At 47.8% G+C, this 19,333-nt stretch overlaps 1 protein-coding gene across 2 annotated transcripts; it reads left to right on the forward strand.

The window, feature by feature from the left end:
• The first annotated feature begins 1,491 nt into the window (after window positions 1-1,491).
• On the forward strand, window positions 1,492-16,818 carry CLNS1A (chloride nucleotide-sensitive channel 1A). Of its 2 annotated transcripts, none has more exons than XM_086614886.1 (7): window positions 1,492-1,640; window positions 4,573-4,709; window positions 7,929-8,039; window positions 9,138-9,248; window positions 10,236-10,409; window positions 11,831-11,915; window positions 16,145-16,818. In XM_086614886.1, the coding sequence occupies exons 1-6, from the start codon at window positions 1,492-1,494 to the stop codon at window positions 11,896-11,898; spliced, it is 750 nt and encodes a 249-aa protein (XP_086471012.1). In that variant the 3' UTR covers window positions 11,899-11,915; window positions 16,145-16,818. The 2 variants fall into 2 exon arrangements, with proteins under 2 accessions (XP_086471012.1, XP_086471015.1); XM_086614889.1 differs by having other exon boundaries at window positions 7,932-8,039.
• The last annotated feature ends 2,515 nt before the right edge of the window (window positions 16,819-19,333 follow it).

A 19,333-nucleotide genomic window follows, 5' to 3' on the forward strand; every position in this document is an offset into this window, starting at 1 on the left:
CACTAAGTGCTGTGAACGGGTGCTTCCGTGTATTTGGACCTCATCCCACCAGCTGCTGCCGTCTGATCCGTATTCACGGATGAATCGTAGAATTTTGTTTCCAGGCAAGCACTTGTCTTGGTGTGGCAAACCTGACAACGGTCAAGAAACTCCCTTTTCCTCATCTGCTACTGCCCCGGTAGGTTTTTCCAAGCTATTCCAGCAGTGTTTAAATATCGCTTCATTGTGGAAGTTGCTTTGATTTGGGTCAAGTTAGTTATTTGTATGAATAATAATTATTTGAATAATTAGAATCCAAAATGGGTAAGGCGTGGCTAATGAGCTTTCAAAAGCATTTTAGAAAGTTCAGACTAAAAGAACCACATTATGCTCTTATTCCCCCTGGTTTCTTCACACATTTTCTTTTTCCAGAATGTGCTGCTTGGCTATCCAAAACCGTAACTACGGAAGTCCAGAGAAGGGAAAGATGGAGACTTAATTCTGTTAACAACCCGTTCGTGTTTGTGAGAACCTGGGTGCGCACACAGGTGGGTAAACGGCTCCTTAAAAGTAAATTCAAACTGGTGAAAGGGAAGATTAAAACCCACGACAACAAGGCAACGACTGCATGGGCTCTTGGTGAGTGTTTTGCCACGCCAGGTGCGTTTGCCAGCCTGGAGAGCCTCGGAGGAGAGACGTTTGCAGTGCTGCTGCCTCGCTGACCGGGTTATCCGGAATGTGAGATGTATCTCACTGGTGCAGACTGAACGCTACCATTTATTTATTCACCCTGTACTGGTGTAATCCCCGTTTCTCAATGCGGTAGCATGTATCATTAAGGAAAACTTGCTGCAGAAGTGGTGTAAATCCAGAGGAAGGAGCAGGGCCAGTGCCTTCCTGTCAGTGCAAACACTGTCCCAAGACTACCCCAGCTTCCTGACGGCAGCTCGCCAGGTACACCTGCAGCTCCTCATCCCAACTCCCTCATTGCTGAGGGAAATCCACAGGATATCCTTTAAGCAACTCCGGTACTCCTCACTTTCTTCTCCATATGTATCTATCGGGCATGGCGTGCCGGCTGTCCACCTCAGATTCCACCTCCAGCATCTAATAACGCTCCCTGGAGCGCTGCCGTGGCTGCTTGTCCCTCTGTCGCCTGCCCAACAGGGATTTACAGCCCGGCACACGGCCGCGGCCGCGGGGCAGCGCTGTCCGCCATCACCTCAGCGCGCCCCGCTGCTTCTCTTTCCCGGATAACGACAGTTTCACTCAAATCCTGCCGGATACCGGCGCTCCTGGAGCACAGACCGGGCCGCTGCGGCGAGGGGCCGCGGCTCCCCTCAGCGACACGGCCGTTTCGCGGCGAACCGCCGCCGACGGGGCGGGAACGGCCCCGACATGGCGGCGGCGCGGGCGCCACAGCCGCCCGCACCATCGAGACGCGCCTAGAGGGGCTCGGCACGGCGCAGACTTCCGCTTCCGGCGGCAGCGGCGGCGGGGAAGGAGGAGGAGATGGTGGAGGAGGGCGGCGGCGGCGGCGCCATGAGTTTCCTCAAGCGGTTCCCGCCGCCGGCCGAGGGCGTTCGGCACCGGCAGGCTGACACGGAGGCGGTGCTGGCGGGGCGCAGCCTGGGCGCCGGGACGCTCTACATCGCCGAGAGGTGACGGGCGGAGCCGGAGTGCGGGGGGGGTTACGGTTCCCGGGCCTCGGGGGGCCGGGGCTGCCCTGAGGGGGTGGGGACCGCCATGAGAGGGTCCGCCTGGTGAGAGCCCTCCCTGAGGGGGCGGTGTGCCCCCCCCCCGAGAGGGCCGATCTGCGGGAGGCTGGCGGAGACCAGGCCGGGAGGGCCGCGTACGTGCGGGCCTCCCTCCCGAGGGGCCCTCTGCCCTGGGGGGTGTGGGGCCCGCCCCGAGGGGCTCTCAGCCCTCGGGTGGCTGTGGGGTCCCCCCCGAGGGGACTCGCCTGAAAGGGCTTGTGGGCGACTCGCGTGAGGGAGGCCGCCATGGGGGGGAGGCCCTCGAAGAGGGCTGCGAGGGGCGAGCTCAGGGTGGTCTGTGCTATTTCTGCTCTAAACGGTGTTTCAAACAACACCAGAGCGATTAACGCGTTGTGAGACCCCACCTGGAATACTGCGTCCAGCTCTGGGGTACCCAGCACAAGAAGGACATGGAGCTGCTGGAGTGGGTCCAGAGGAGGGCCACGAAGATGATCCAAGGGTTGGAGCACCTCTGCAATGAAGACAGACTGAGAGAGTTGGGGCTGTTCAGCCTGGAGAAGGCTCCGGGGTGATCTTATAGCAGCCTTCCAGTACTTAAAGGGGCTACAGGAAAGCTGGAGAGGGACTTTTTCCAAGGGTGTGTAGTGATAGGACAAGGAGCAATGGATTTAAACTGGAAGAGGGGAGATTTCCATTAGATCTAAGGAAGAAATTTTTCACTCAGGGTGGCGAGGCACTGGAACAGGTTGCCCAGAGAAGTTGTGGCTGCCCCATCCCTGGAGGTGTTCAAGGCCAGGTTGGATGAGGCTTTGGGCAACCTGGTGTAGCGGAGGGTGTCCCTGCCCATGGCAGGGGAGTTGGAACTGGATGATCTTTGAGGTCCCTTCCAACCCAAACCATTCCATGATTCTATGAAACCTTTGCACCTCTCTCCCGTTGGCAGGGGAGGGGATGAGGCTGTGGATTTTCTGCTGTTACCAACTGCTGTGGTTCCGTGAAGCCTCTCGCGTCACATTAATCACGGGGATGCTCTGTGTTTTCACAAGGCAGCAGTTTGGTTTCTCTGCAGGATGTTATCTGATTGCTTTATCACTTCCTTTACATTATCTCTGTATTGCATGGTTCAAGAAGACAGCTCACTGAGTAAGGCACGGTAATTTTCTTTTTAACCGTGGAAAAGTGCTGTAAATAGAACAGATTTCTGCAGCAGAAGAGCGTGGTGAGAACAAAAACATTATCTGAAACGTGTGCTGAGGTGTGAATTGTCTTTTAAAGCCAGTAAGACTGAAATATTTATAAAAGAGTTAATGCTGTTTGAGAGGCGTTTGCCCCACCTGAACCTGTTGGTGATGTTGCATTCCTCTCGGAGAGAAATCTCCCTGGAATGTCAGTTCGTGTCTTGTGTAGTTGTTTGGCTGCAGATAAAAGGGCTTCTGTTCATGCAGCATCTGCTCCCAGCACGTTTAGTGTTGAGTTTTTTTGGGAGCTGCTTTCAGCAGGTTTCTCTGAGGTGTGTACCAGTCTGGCAGCTTCCTCCAGCGTGTTTCGAGCGCACCACGGAGCTTTCACCAGAGCCACTTGCTGGTAACGAATGGAAAACGCCAGTGTTTGCAGGAGCGCTGTGCTGTGGGAGAGCTGGGCACCCGGGAGCACAATGTGGCTTTGGATCTGTGTACTGACTTCTGTGTCAGCAGCTGTGGACGTTGAGGACTGGCTGATCAAGGCTGGGGAAGAAATTCCTCACTCCCACTCTGCCAGCTCTTGCGTTCAGTCCGATTTCCTGGGGCAGGGAGTCCTCTGCGACCTTTTCACTGGTTTTGCCCTGCACAGAAACTGGGGGCGCTGGGTTCTGCACATGGCACAGGTCTTGCTTTCTGCCCCTTGGTGTTTGTTCGCTGTGTGGCTTCACCAGTCACAGACACCCAAAGCTGGGTTTGATTTCCTGGCTGCTGGAAAGACACCGGTCTGCCTGATGGGAAGGAGGTAGCAGCCCAGTGGTGACAGCCTGCGCTGTCCCTTGCTGTGGTCAGGGCTCAGAGTGAAAATGGGGGGAAGAAGAGGTTATAACACATAAGTTGAGGGGTAAAAAACTCTAACCTGGCTTTGTTAGCTCTGCTGATCACTGATAGTTTTTCAACATACTCACTATTCCCACATCAGATCTATAGTCCTCCCAAAATTACAGCAGTGGCTTTCCTTTCATAGTGTTCTCTTTCGATATCAGGAAAAATTTCTTTAGATATCAGGAAAAATTTCTTAGATATCAGGAAAAATTTCCTTACAGAGAGGGTTGTGAAGTATTGGAACAGGCTGCCCAGGGAGGTGGCGGAGTCCCCATCCCTGGAGGTGTTTAAAAACTGTGTGGATTTGGTGTTGAGCAACATGGTTTAGGGACCCTGACAGTGCAGGGTGAACGGCTGGACTCGATGACCTTGAGGGTCTCTTCCAACCAGACGATTCTATGATTCTTTATCTTGAAAAACCACAGGCTGTTTGCTAGTTTGAGTTACAGATCACACTCTGGAACCTCTGTAGTTGTCTCTGGGATGATGGATATCTGCAGAGAGGAGAAAACGAGGAGGTAGGGCGAGAAATGCAGGGTTTAGTGCAAACGTGGTAAAGCTGAAATGTATTTAGGGTGCTCAGCTTCGGGTGCTGTGAGAAAAGGTTTCTTTTACCTCAGCCATCACTTAGTGCTGCTGCAAGGCTTGGTAGGGCAGGTCCAGCACCATGTATGACCTGAGAGTGAGGTCGGTGTGTTGTCCACAGTCACTCACTGTGGTGAGCTGGTTTGCCTTTCCGTAGGCATGAGCCAGGTACCTTAAATCCCTCTGTTAGCTTCTAACTTGTGTCTTTTTTCCCCCTCTCCTGTTAGTCGCCTGTCCTGGCTGGAAAACTCTGGAGTTGGCTTCTCCTTGGACTACCCCACCATCAGTTTACACGCCGTGTCTCGGGACCTGAACGCCTACCCGTGGGAGCACTTGTACGTCATGGTGAACGCCAAATTTGAAGGTATGCTTGGAGCGTTGCTCACTGCTGAGTGGCAGGGGTTCTTCTTCAAAACCAGTGGATTTTGGTTTTGAAAACAATGTGCTTCACTCGAGTTGGAGCTTGTGTTTTCTTTTTCACTTCTTCACTTTTTTTTTCACTGTGTGCTGTTCTGCTGGCAGCATGCGAATACGGAGCCGCTGAAAATCGGTTCTCTGCTCTCTCATTCTCATTCCCAGCAATTTAGTTCCTCTGCAGTCTCCCTGTGACTCCAGCTTAGGTACTGGATTGGCTTTATTGAATTTATGTTAATGCTGCTGCCCTCTCCAGGCTTTATGAGCTTCTGCTGTCCCACATTAGCCCGAAGCTTTCCTTCCCTGTCTCCCACAGCTTGCTTACCAAAATCCTACAGGCGCTCACGTTACCAGGCTTAATGGATCTCTGCAGATTTTTTGACCGTTCTTGCTCTGATCTGGAGCAAACAAACCTTTTGTTTCATTGTTTTGTATGAAGATTTTCTGTATTTTTGGTGTATCGATTTTTTTTTTTTTTTCTGGCAGACCTGTTGATATTTTCAGTGTGTCATAAACTGCCATCTCCATTTAAGAGTAGCAAGTGTGAAGCCTTGAATAGGTCTCCTTTCCCCCTAAGTGTTCCAGGCCAGGTTGGATGGGGCTTTGGGCAACCTGTTGTAGTGGAGGGTGCCCCTGCCCATGGCAGGGGGGTTGGAACTGGATGATCTCTGGGGTCCCTTCCAACCCAAACCATTCCATGATTCCGTGATTCATGCCTACTAGTCATTGCAGTTAAAGGTTAAAATCTGGCATTTAATTTTTCTTTGTATAGTCTGTGTACTGAAAGTACTGACAAGGCTCTGAGGAGGCAAAGGTGCTTTTAAACTATTAATACTCTTCATTGTTTCCTCACATTACTGATCTTCTCTGGCAGTCTGTCACTGCGAGCGACGAGAGAACGTGTACGTGCACCGCATGGTTTTCCTTCCTCAGTTTATTTTGAAGTAAACTGAGCTCAGTCTGAAGAAAGATGCTGTTTACAGCTTTTATTTCATTCTGATACTGGTGTTTGAAAAAAGAACTATCACAGGATACTCCTGACCTATAAATCCTTAATAGACTGATTTTTCTGTGAGTTTTTTTTGGTTTATTTGTGGGGTTTTTTAATATAAATGCTGGCTACAGTAAGTCTTCCACATCAAGTAGACTTGTTTAGTTTTCAAGCCTATCCCTGGCATAGGATTTTGGCTGCTGAATAGCGTTAAACCCAAACCTCTTCCCTTCCTGGGCTGCAGGAGTCTTCGTTCGTAGCTGGGCAGCGTACATTTTGTTCTTCCTCTGACAGTTTTGTTGTGCTCTCTGTGTGTGTGCCTTCTCCTCACCCCTTTTGTAGAAGAAGGCAGCCAGAGGTTGTCTTCTTTGAGAACAAAGAGCTGGACTCAGCAGTAACAAGCTGTGCCTGTGGGTGTCAGTTGGAAAAGGACTGGGTAGCTTCCCTGGACACTTCATTTTTTGGGACAGCTGGTTGGCAGCTTCTTGGCTTCTTCATGTTCTTGGTGTTGCCAGTTTTGAGTGTGATGAAAGCCACTCTCAGTGGAACAGCCTTAACTGTGTTTCTCTCTTTCTCTAGAAGATAATTATGTGCTTTTGAGGCTGCCAGGGCAGTGCCCCCAGGCACAAGACCGTGAACTGTAACCATCTTCTTCGTGGTTTTTATATTCACAGAAAGTAAAACGTCACCTTGTTGCTTACTCATTCATCTATGTAGTGCAAGGAAGCACAGTTTTGCCCACATTGTCATTGACTCTGGGCGTGCTTTCTCCTTCTGACAACTTTCTGGCTGGCTAGGAACGTCAGGAACCAAGTGGAGATCTTCTGTAAACATCACAGTCCTCTCTGAGAGGCCACACTGGAAGCTCGTTGGTTTCTTGACAGTAGCGTTGAGGATCTGTAAAATTCTTATGATTTCAAAAATCCATGTCTCTCCAGTTTAGAGACAAGGATGTCGTGTGGGACAGTATCACATGCTTTGGATAAGTCCAGGTAGACGATGTCAGTTGCTCTTCCCCTATCCATCAATGCTGTAACCTCATCATAGAAGGCCACCGAATTACTCAGGCAGGATTTGCCCTTCGTGAAACCATGCTGGCTGTCACCAATCACCTCCTTATTTTCCATGTGCCTTAGTATAGTCGCCAGGAGGATCTGCTCCATGATCTTGCTGGGCACAGAGGTGAGACTGACTGGCCTGTAGTTCCCTGGGTCTTCTTTTTTTCCCTTTTTACAAATGAGGGCTATGTTTCCCCTTTTCCAGTCATTGGAAACTTCACCAGACTGCCACAACTTCTGAAATATGATGGTAGTGGCTTAGCAACTTCATCTGCCAGTTCCCTCAGGACCCGCAGATGCACCTCATCAGGTCCCATGGACTTGTCCACCTTCAGGTTCCTAAGATGGTCTTGAACCTGATCTTCTCCTACAGTGGGCAGTTCTTCATTCTCCCAGTCCCTGCCTTTGCCTTCTGTGGCTTGGGCTGTGCCGCTGGAGCTCTTGCCAGTGAAGACTGAGGCAAAGAAGTCATTGAGATCCTCAGCCTTCTCCATATCCCGGGTAGCCAGGTCCCCTGTTTCCTTCCAGAGAGGGCCTACATTTTCCCTAGATCTCTTTTTATCACTGACATGTCTATAGAAGTTTTTCTTGTTGCCCTTGATGTCCCTGGCCAGATTTAACTCTATCAGGGCTTTGGCTTTCCTAACCTGATCTCTGGTTGCTCGGACAATTGCTCTGTATTCTTCCCAGGCTCCCTGTCCTTGCTTCCACCCTCTGTAGGCTTCTCTTTTTGTGTTCAAGCTTCCTTTTTGTGTTCAAAGTAAATGATAATGATTGTGAATTGTGGGGATTTGGGGTACAGTTGTTTTTAGTAAGAGTCCGGTGGTTTTCCTGAAGTACTCGAATATATCATGTGAACATTTCAGAAATCTAAAGTCCTAAAATTATAAATAGGGAAGTTTTCATGTGCGTTGCAGGTGTTGCTGAGGTGCTGTGACAGAGCCCCATGTCTCTGTAATATGGATGTGAGTGGGTTGGTTTGTGCCTCTCACAGCTTCTGTCCAAATTTTTGATTTGATTGTGTGTGTGTTCCTGAAACAATAAACAAACATGACCACTACTTTTTTTTTTTTTTTTTACAAAATGAACATGTTTTCTTAATTCTTTCCGTTTCTGAAAGAAGAGGAGACAAAAGAGGCTCCCATGGCTGAAGGGGAGGAGGAAGAAGACAGTGATGACGATGTTGAACCGATTGCGGAATTCAGATTTGTACCTAACGACAAATCAGCCCGTAAGTGAAACAGGAAATCGCATTTCAGGTTCAAGTCCTGCCTGTATGTGGAGACATCTCTGGTGTAGAGATGGAAATGATGTCATCCTGTGGTATCCTTCTCTAATTACTTGCTTTCCGTAATCAAAAACAAAGCAAATTGTTTTATCTTGCTTGAAACTAGAATATTTCAAGCAGCTACTTCTCAAGGAAAATTCCAGCGTTTTAAAATAGAGATTTTTGAGTAAACACACGACACAGGTAATCTTATCTATAGACATTTGCAGAGAACTTATACGGGAAACATCTTCTTAATTGCAAATTCAGTGATGTTTGAGTCAGCAATGATTTCATTAGGAACATGCCGATGTCCAGACACTGCTGCTGGAAAGCAGTCGTATCCCATCCGATGCAGAGCTTCCAGCTGGATCCGTGTGTTCAGAATCTTGCATTTAGATGCTGCAGAGAATCCTGTAGTGGGTAACCACAGACTGAATCGTCCAGAGATGAGCCTTCATCATCAGTGAAGTAGTGGAAAAGTGCTGTTAGGAGGGTAAAGCACCAGGCTGGATCTAGGAAACCCAGTTTGTTTCTTATGTGGCTGCTGGCTTGTTGGATGATGAAGGCTGCTTGTTGCAGCCCTCCAGTACCTAAAGGGGCCCTACAGGAAAGCTGGAGAGGGACTTTTGGCAAGGATGTGTAGTGATGGAACATGGGGCAATGGATTTAAACTGAAAGGGGGGAGATTTAGATTAGAGAGAAGGAAGAAATTTTTCACTCAGAGGGTGGTGAGGCACTGGCACAGGTTGCCCAGAGAAGTTGTGGCTGCCCCATCCCTGGAAGTGTTCAAGGCCAGGTTGGATGGGGCTTTGGGCAACCTGGTGTAGTGGAAGGTGTCCCTGCCCATGGCAGGGGGGTTGGAACTAGATGATCTTTGAGGTCCCTTCCAACCCAAACCATTCTGTGATTCTGTGATATTTTCAGATGTGAATTCAGTGGCGGTTCTGGTAAAGGGATATTCTCAGTCTCTCAGGTGACTCAGTGCAGGATTTCGTGCCTGTTGTTGTGGGGTGTTGGTGGAGAAACGAGGGAGGTTTGTGTTCCCTTGTGTTCCTGCAGTGGAGGCCATGTTTTCAGCCATGTGTGACTGCCAGGCTCTGCACCCCGACCCAGACGACGAAGATTCAGACAATGATTACGAAGGGGAGGAGTACGACGTTGAGGCTCGCGGTTCGTAACAGTTCTTTCTTTTGAAATTCCTACCAGCACTTGGATACCCGGATCTTCTCCTGCGATATCTGTCATGGGAATGGCTTAGTCTGTGAAAGCGTTCCTTGTCATCTCGCCCAAACATTCTTTATGCCATGGGCACAGTATGAAAACTCAGAAGTCTGTAATTTAGCTGTCACAAATCACTGGAATTCAGCAAAAACGCTGCTCATGTTCTCCAAAAGCCCCAAGACACAAATATCAGCCTGTCCTGTTCCCGGGGGATGTGCTAGCACAAGTTCCGTGTATATATTCTGTAACTGGTGTAAACAGCCTTCTCATCCCAGTTAATCTGAGCATAACTCGCCTAGCTGCTGCGTTCCTCCACCTCTGCTTGATCCAGGCTCCTAAACTCAGGTCGAGGGAGGGGATTCTGCCCCTCTACTCTGCTCTCGTGAGACCCCACCTGGAATACTGTGTTCAGCTCTGGGGTCCCCAGCACAAGAAGGACATGGAGCTGCTGGAGCGAGTCCAGAGGAGGCCATGAAGATGATCTGAGGGCTGGAGCACCTCTGCTATGGAGACAAGCTGAGAGAGTTGGGGCTGTTCAGCCTGGAGAAGAGAAGACTCCAGGGTGATCTTATAGCAGCTTTCCAGTACGTAAAGGGGGCCTACAGGAAAGCTGGAGAGGGAATTTGGACAAGGGCGTGTAGTGATAGGACACGGGGCAATGGCTTTAAACTGGAAGAGGGGAGATTTCCATTAGATCTAAGGAAGAAATTCTTCCCTCTGAGGGTGGTGAGGCACTGGAACAGGTTGCCCAGAGAAGCTGTGGATGCCCCATCTCTGGAAGTGTTCAAGGCCAGATTGGATGAGGCTTTGGGCAACCTGGTGTAGTGGAAGGTGTCCCTGCCCATGGCAGGGGGGTTGGAACTAGATGATCTTTGAGGTCCCTTCCAACCCAAACCATTCTATGAATCTGTGATGAACACAAACCTGTTTTTGCAGAGCTGGAACAAGGTGACATCCCCACGTTCTACACTTACGAAGAAGGATTGTCGCATTTAACTGCAGAAGGCCAGGCCACTCTGGAGAGGCTGGAAGGCATGTTAGCTCAGTCCATCAGCAGTCAGTACAACATGGCTGGAGTGAGAACAGAGGATTCCATAAGGGAGTTTGAAGGTAAGAAATGCTTTTGTTTTACCAAAGAATGCGTGGAAGCAGTCGTTCTTCAGTCTGCCTAACCCATAAACACCAGGACTGAGCGAGTAGCACGCTGTGGGTGACACCTTACTGCGAGTCAGAATTTTTGATTCTTACTGGAATGATTTCCTGGAGTAGTGGTAGGGTGAAGTTGATTTGGGATTAAAAAAAAAAAAATTTGTCAGTATACACTGGGATTAGGAAGCAATTTGCACTCTAAACAGATAATATTATTTAAAAAAAACCCTAAATTGTAAGTTAATAGTTCTCTTTACAGAGTTCAGTGTGAAATCAGAATCACTGCAATACATTGGAACAGAGTTAAAAAAATAAAATCTGTTTTTCTGAAGGATGCTGACTCAATGCTACTGATTGCTCAAACATGCATTTAAGGAGTAAAGTTTCTTTTTGACTGAAAAAAAATCTCTCAAATTTTGTTTTTTTTTTTTTCATACTGTTTTCACCAGACCAACGTATTACCTGGGAGAAGGACAGAAGTAGTTTAGTGATATTGCTTCTTTTTTTTTGATAGAAATCTGCGGTTTAGCCTGACTGGATATGCTTAAAGCTTGGAAAATGATGCAGGTGGTGTGGATTTCTAGCTATCAACTTGCCCGAGATAGTCAGCAGAACAACAACTGATCTGTTCTGATCCACATGGATGGTTTTTTAATCTTTATTTGCTGTGTCAGTTGTTCACAGCTTCTCTTTGTTCCATGAATAAGTTCATATAACGTGGAGATAACCTTAGGTGCTGTACGCCTGTTTTAGCAGCGACCTTCATTTGAAAATTTTGTCAGGTTTCTCAATCCCAAAATTTTGAAAATTAGAATAAATCGAACAGCAAGCATGTCACATGTCTCAAAGCCATCCTCATCAGTTTTGTTTGCCTTCCTCATCTTATTTGCTACAGTTTGCTTCTTGGATTGCTACAACTATTGGTATCCCAATAGTTGGGCTGCTGAGTTCCAGGATTCTGTTGGGTTTGAGGTCGTAGCACAGAGCAATTGTTCCTTTTTCCGACTCGATGATGGTGGAGAGCGGTTTCAGAAAAGGATCCAGCCTCTTTCTGGTAGAGTGTAATTAAAGCTGTTAAAAGGAAGGATGCTGTTGGAAACATTAAATAGGTTAAACCTGGAATTTGAGTCTTTTACTGAGACAGGATGGAATGAGGCTGTAGGAGGCGGCGATGTCTTTTAAGCGACCGAGTGATGGAGCTGGAACAAACCCACAAACTCGGGAGCACATCAGGGTTTCCTCTGGCTGCTTTCGGAAGCTGGGCAGAGGAGTTTTGTGTTCTGGCCCTCTCTCGTCACCAGAGGGCTCTCCCTCTTTCCTGTGGTAACATCATCTGCTGAGGAGCCCGCGGCGTGACAGAGCCTTGGCTGTTTCGTTTCCAGATGGGATGGAGGTGGACATAGCGCCTGTGGTTGCGGGGCAGTTTGAAGACGCAGAAGTCGATCACTGAGGAGGACGTATGCTGCTGTAAGTTCTGTCTTTCAACATCAATGCTCTTCGGTCCTGCAGAGCCTTCCATCTCTGTAATTTGTGTGATGAAACTTGATTCCAGGTATCCTACGGGAAGTGTCTTGTGATAGCAGGATGGTGGTGATTTGGGGAAGGAAAAGGTAGCTGTAGTTATCACAAATACAGAAAAATGTTCAGTGATCTGTCCAAAATTGCCCGTTGGTGTAAACCATCACACTGTGTAGGTAACCTGTGTGGACGTAACCTGTGGGACTGTTTAGTCTGGAGAAGAGGAGGCTCAGGGGGGACCTTCTCGCTCTCTACAATTACCTGAAAGGAACTTGTAGGGAGATGGGGGGTCTGTCTCTTCTCCCACGTTATGAATGACAGGATGAGAGGGAATGGCCTCCAGTTGCACCAGGGGAAATTTAGGTTAGATATCAGGAAAAACTTCTTTACAGAGAAGGTTTTGAAGTATTGGAACAGGCTGCCCAGGGAGGTGGCGGAGTCCCCATCCCTGGAGGTGTTTAGAAACCGTGTGGATTTGGTGTTGAGGAACATGGTTTAGGGACCCTGAAAGTGCAGGGTGAATGGTTGGACTTGATGATCTTGAGGGTCTCTTCCAACCAGATGAAATGAAATGAAATGATGTGCCTGGCTGGAAGACAGGTCAGCCATTTGGTAAATTGTCCAGTCTCAGAGGCTCTCAGATGCAAACATATAAATGCAGGAGCCATTGCTGGGAAGTTACTATCCTTAGTATCCGTCATTTCTCCCTTAGCGTGCGGGATTTCCCGAGCCTTTCAAGGGGGCAGGAACACTTCACAGCTCTGTAAGTCCGTCTCTTCCTTCACTGTAAGAGGAGCAGTAAACAGTTCCTAGTAAACCTGTGGAGCAATGTGGATGGGATTGTTGTCAGAAGCGCACAGCTTGGAGACAACACCCTGCTTAGGTGGCTGTGCCAGTGTGCCCTCTTGCCTACCATCACCTGTGCTGCTTTCTCTCCTGTCAGTGGCATCACACGATGTGCCAGCGTTTCCTCGCTGGCACTGGGGGACAGAGGAAGAACAGCTTATTCCGGGACGGTCTGTGGAGAACAGGCACAGGGTTGTGATTCCAGCCCTGCTTCAGTGCACGGTTTGCACGTGCCGCTCAAGCAGTGGTGTGTTGTCCCGGGTTCTTGTGGCTTCACTGGGAAGCGAGACTGCCAGCTCCTGCAGAACTACCCCACTTGGAATGCCGGAGAAAGCAGTTGTGGGACAGACAGCCAAAAGCTCGAGGGAGAGAAAAGGAAAGGGGCAGGGAAGGAGAGGGCCACAAATAAGATGACGCACTGGGAAATACTGAGTGGAAAGGGATCAGCAGCAGTTGGTTAGGGATTACAGTGCCACTGAGGAAGAGGCTGCAGTCCCTGAGGAAGGCTGTTCCGGAGGGGTGATGCCATCCGTTTTCCTCCTCCATGGCTTGTTTTACTTTGTTGTGAATACTCCTGCAGTTCCCAAAGTCCCGTAGTAGCCCTGTGGTCACTTACCGATCTCGGCTGCTGCCACTGGTCCCGAATTACTATTTATTGGTTGGGGTAAGATCTAAAATGTTTCCTCAGTCGCTCTTCCTACCCTGGGAAAGACTTTGCAGTACAGAGAGGAGTTCTTCCAAAAAAAAGTCAAGGTACTGGATGGTTGTCTTACTTGATAAAGGACACACTTTAAAATTAAGGAAAACTCTTCAGCTGTAAATGAAGCGCTTGGCAGGGAATGGAAAGCTTGGCTCTGATGACTCTATCTCCAAGATTATTTTGGTCCATGGTTTATAAAAAAGTAAAAAGTCATGCTTGTACTCGGCACTGGTGAGGCCGCACCTGAAATATCGTGCCCAGTTTTGGGCCCCTCGCTTTGAGAGAGATATTGAGCTCCTGGAGCGAGTCCAAAGAAGGGCGACTAAACTGGTCAAGGGGCTGGAAAATAAAACTTATGAGGAGCGGCTGAGGGAGTTGGGGCTGTTTAGCCTGGAGAAGAGGAGGCTGAGGGGAGACCTGATTACGGCCTACAAATACTTGAGAAGGGATGGTGGGGAGGTGGGGGAAGGGCTCTTTACATTGGTGATGGGTGATAGAACAAGAGGAAATGGGCATAAGCTTAGTCAGGGGAGATTCAGGTTGGATGTTAGGAAGTATTTCTTCTCTGAAAGGGTTGTCAGCCACTGGAATAGGCTGCCCAGGGAGGTGGTTGAGTCCCCATCCCTGGATGTGTTTAAGAAAAGGGTGGATGAACTACTTAGGGATATGGTTTAATGGGGATTAGGGACGGTTGGACTGGATGATCTCTAAAGTCTTTTCCAACCTAGAAATCTATGAATCTATGCTGTTGAAAATTGAAATTTGCATGCTTGTTGTCCTGGTTTAACCTTGAGCAGGATTAAGGAGTTAGTGGCTGGTGGCAGATCTCTGAGGAGCCTCAGAGTGCCGGTGGAAGTGGTGTTGACTGATCTTCTAGCAAAGTGCAAAATGCACCCTGTAAGAAGGAGCTCTGGTCAGTAGGATTCTTCCTGCTGCTTCCTCCGTGCCTTCCACCGTGCGGTGGGTGGCTGTGGGAGATGACTGCTGGTAGAGGTGACGGGATGTGGGTCCTTCTGCTCATGCTAAGCAGAGCTGAGGAGCTGAGCCCTGTCAGGGCAGATCAAGTGATCTGCACATGCCATCTAGTTCCAATGCCCTGCCATGGGCAGGGACACCCTCCACTACACCAGGTTGCCCAAAGCCTCATCCAACCTGGCCTTGAACACTTCCAGGGATGGGGCAGCCACAGCTTCTCTGGGCAACCTGTTCCAGTGCCTCACCACCCTCAGAGGGAAAAATTTCTTCATGCAGTGTCCAGCATTGCCATGAGGTCGCTCCAGGTAGCAGTTTGGGAGCTGTGGGTGCCATGGGCCTTCTTAAAGTAGCCACCAGCCTGAGTGCCTTGATGTAATTTGAGCAGGTTCCAAAATCTAGGCTGGACGGCAGCAGTAAACAACTGAAGGTGCAAAGTGACGAGAACAGCTCTTGGAGGTCTATGCTAATCACCCTGCTGACAAGCTTGAGGGTGTCTTGGTTCTGCACTCCAAAAGTTCTACACTTTTGGTTCTACACTCCAAAAACAGGGGCAGAGAGGGAGTGTGCTGTGATCTTCATTGTACTCCGTGGAGCACCTCGCCCCTTCCAGCCCTCTGACCTGCAAAAATGATGTACAAGAACGTGTTGGTGATCCTTCAGAGAGCAACGTGCCGCTGCCCTGCCTCTGAAGCGGTGCCCTGGTGGGACGCTCATGTGGCATGTTATGCTCGTTACCCAAATGAGACGTGACAGTCGCCTGCTGAAGCTCCTGGAAGACTCGCTGCCAGTTGATGTGAGACATTTCCACCGGTCTCGTAACAAGCAGTGTTTTGTCTGTTGCATCATGGGGTTGCAGGAATTGTTCCAAAGCAACCGGCATGCCTGCGTGTGGCGGTGCAGCAGGGTCTTCCAGGGCACTGGAAAGCTGGAAGCTGCGGGCTGGGAGCGCACGCTGTCCTTAGCTGACCCCACTTGAGAGCTGCTGGCACAGGCAGAACTGCTCAGCCCTCCTGAAAATCCGTGCAAACAACAGAGCTGCTGCTTTGTAAAGATAAATATTAAGAGACCCGACCTGGAAGACTGCGTTCAGCTCTGGGGTCTCCAACACAAGAAGGACATGGAGCTGCTGGAGCGGGTCCAGAGGAGGCCACTAAGATGATCCGAGGGCTGGAGCACCTCTGCTATGGAGACAGGCTGAGAGAGTTGGGGCTGTTCAGCCTGGAGAAGAGAAGGCTCCGGAGTGATCTTATGGCAGCTTTCCAGTACTTAAAGGGGGCCTACAGGAAAGCTGGAGAGGGACTTTTTCCAAGGGCATGTAGTGACAGGACACGGGGCAATGGCTTTAAACTGGAAGAGGGGAGATTTCCATTAGATCTAAGGAAGAAATTCTTTCCTCTGAGGGTGGTAAGGCACTGGAACAGGTTGCCCAGAGAAGTTGTGGCTGCCCCATCCCTGGAAGTGTTCAAGGCCAGGTTGGATGGGGCTTTGGGCAACCTGGTGTAGTGGAGGGTGTCCCTGCCCATGGCAGGGGGGTTGGAACTAGATGATCTTTGAGGTCCCTTCCAACCCAAACCATTCTATGATTCTATAATAACCTTTGTAAAGATTAATTAATGTAAAGATTAACTGTGTAAACTCGGTGTCTTGTATCTTTCAGATTCCGCTTGTGGCACTTCCAGAAGAAGCTGTAGAACTGAAGGCTTTGCAGTGACTATCGGGAGTTAACCTTTTAATGACCTAAGCTTAGACATCGAGGTCTGTAAATGCTTTTATAGATGTTTAAAAACAGGGTTTGACGTTTGTGACCACTATGGGGTTATTTAAAAAAACAAAACAAACAAAAAACAATAAAACCTCTTGCATCTAACACTTGAATGGGGCTAATCAGGGGTTGTTTCAAAGAAGCCTTTGTTGGGAATTCTGGGACTTCAGAAATAAAACTGTAAGTAGAAGAGAATTTTAGATTGTCCTAGACTTTTCCATGTTTTTGTACCTGTTCATGGCATCGGTGGAGTAGAATGGAAGTAGAAATGTTAAAAAGTTTGACTCAAAGGAAATAGGATCTGTCGAGGATTAAAAGCCAAGCTGAACATCATGCCCCTCCAGTAGCTTTCCCAGTTCAGTGCTGCCCCTTTCACTTCCCTGAGAGCAGAGTTTGGGTGGCAGAGGAGACGGAATACAGTCTGTAAAGTCCTGGAAAAGAGAACTCTTTTGTGTCTTTGTACTGAATGTTAACCACATTGTTAAATAAACCAAGATTTTTGTATCTCACGACCAACTCCGTGTTGCAGTTCTCAGTCCTTTTCGTCGGCAGGTGGCTGGCAACTCGGAGCTGACGTCCCTCGAGGCTTTAGCACAACCTTTTCTCACAAAAAAACGTCCAGCGGAGCCGTTTTCACCATTTACCTGGATGCAAGAACGAAAAGGGCGGAACGTTTGCAGAGTAATTCCTCCTGTAAGGTGGAATTAGTCTGGCACATCCCAAACTTGGGAACCCAACTGCAGATTGCCAAGAGCCTAGTCCTGCCGGAGCGTTTACCGCTTCGTCTCTCCGCGCGGTGGTGGTTTTGCCATGGGGCAACGGCAGCCAATTAAGTTTCTTCTTTTTCTCCCTAATATTCAAACGGAAGTCTGGTACCAAACTTCGTCCGCTCTCGTTTGATTTGAAGTGTTGTGAATTTTTTTCAATATTACGTTGGCATACGAAGAGTTTTCTTTGCCAGCCCTGCACTCTTGGAATGGCACTGAGTGGTCCTGCCCCGCCTCGCGCGCTGGGATACGGTTTGGTTTCAAGGGATGAGAAAATTATAACTGCGCCTTGGTGAGTATTCCCTAGGAATTCCAGGCAAGTTAGTGGTGATTTAAGCGGTGTGAGCTATTGACGTTGCTGAATAAATCAGGTATTTAACATTAAATTATTTAATTTTACATTAAATTATTTAATTTTATTATTAACTTTTATTATTAAATTTTATTATGTTATTTTTATTATTAAATTATTTTACATTAAATTATTTATTTTACACAACCAGACATTCCAGAAGAATGTCTTTACTCACCCCTTTATATACATTTATTATACGAATGCATGTTTTCATTAGGGATACAGGAGAACAACGGAGGGTACAGAGTGATGCTTTCGTTTTTGCGCTGGGACTCGGAGAACCTTCGCTCGGTGAAATTTTTGGGACAGCTAAAACTCTGCCAGTTCAGGAAAGAAGGCTCATACAATTCTAAATCACCATTCACTGTTAAAACAGACCGAATTGGTTGGTGGTTGGTTGGGTTTTTTTGGATAAATCTTTGCTGGAGTGTGGTCTTTATATCTTTTTCCTATTAAACCTGTGACATATCCCGACAGGCAGCTGGACAACACGCAGCTCCTCTCAGTACTCCCACACTTTGTCTGAGCAGTGGGAAGCTCCAGAGGGAGAATTTTGTTTTGTTCCAACTCGGAGCTCCAGGAGCAGACATCTCACGGTGCTTCCAGTCAAATCAATGGAGCAAACTGCATTTTGGTGAGATGAAAACAACCCTGGATGAGCCCCGAAGGTGGCGTTGAGAAGTGTCTCGTGTGGTTGACAAGTTTTAGTTTCAATAAAAAAATTATTTATTTTTAATTTAAATTTGTATTTAAGCTATGCATAAGTGTTCTGGGAACACTTACTTCCTAAGCATTCATTACTTTGAATGTTAAATACTTTTTTTTTTTTTTTTGTACTATGAAAAATAGTTCAATTTTTCAGTTCTTAGTTTTATTTTTCATTCTTGCTGCTACTTTTTTGGTTTTTTGCTTTTATTTTGCCTTAATTTAGTCAATTTAAGGCTTTTCTATTTCTCAGTGATTTTTATTTTCTGTTCTACTTCTAGGCACTATAAATAGAACAACTACTTGTTAATCACCCAGATTTGGATTTTTTAAAACTCTTATATTATGCCAAAATACACAATGTAGTCAAAGTGACATGGAAGTAGGGCCTCTCATCCAACAAACGTTGGCTTCCCGGAGGTTTGTATCTCTGCTTTCTTTTTTCCCTGGCAGCCAGTTTTTATGCTCTCTGAGGTTTATTTTTGAGACCTTTACCCTGTGGGCCTCATGAGCTCAAAGGAGACATGCAAATCGGTTCATTACATAAGGCTCATTTCCGTAATAAATTAGGATAAAAACTGGGCTTGAGTACACCAGTGAAGGCGAAGAAGCCCCAGGGAGGGGAAAAAAAAAAACCAACAACTGTAAGGTATGGAGGGCTTTAAAATAGGTAAGGGGGATAAAAAGCAGCAAAGCAAGGAAATGACAGGTAGAAACCTCTCAAAACACGTGTTTTGGAAGCAGTACAGGGTATAAAAGTACCCGTTTTTCGGAGGTCTCGGGCACAGGGTTTCTGTTGGAGCAGCCCTCTGTGGCCGAGTTATTTAAAACAAGCAGATAAACGTAAAATTAAAATGAACGTGATGCTCAAGGGTCAGCTCTTACCAGGCTCAGTGTGCTGGGGGGTTGTCCTTGCCGTGATTTTTTGGGGGTTTTTTTAATGACTGAATAGAGGGTCATGAATTAAGACTCTCTTGTATGAAAAGCACATCTGAAGAGTTGATTTCATTTTGCAATATAATCTTAAAGGTACCTTGGAAAATGAAAACGAGAGATTTTATTGCAGCAAGAAGTTACATTGAAATATTTACTTCCCGAACTTGTGCAAAAAAGATGGCTGACAACAGCAGCTGGTTTAAGACTTGGTTCTTAATTTTGCTGTGCAAAAAACCCTTGTCTGAGTCCCTTCCTTCCTCCTAGGATATGATCTGCAAGGTAATGAGCTGAGGGGCCTACTACTGGGATCTTTGTAGAACT

The sequence above is a fragment of the Tauraco erythrolophus genome, chromosome 1 (assembly GCF_009769465.1).
Source record: "Tauraco erythrolophus isolate bTauEry1 chromosome 1, bTauEry1.pri, whole genome shotgun sequence".
NCBI classification, from domain to species: domain Eukaryota; kingdom Metazoa; phylum Chordata; class Aves; order Musophagiformes; family Musophagidae; genus Tauraco; species Tauraco erythrolophus.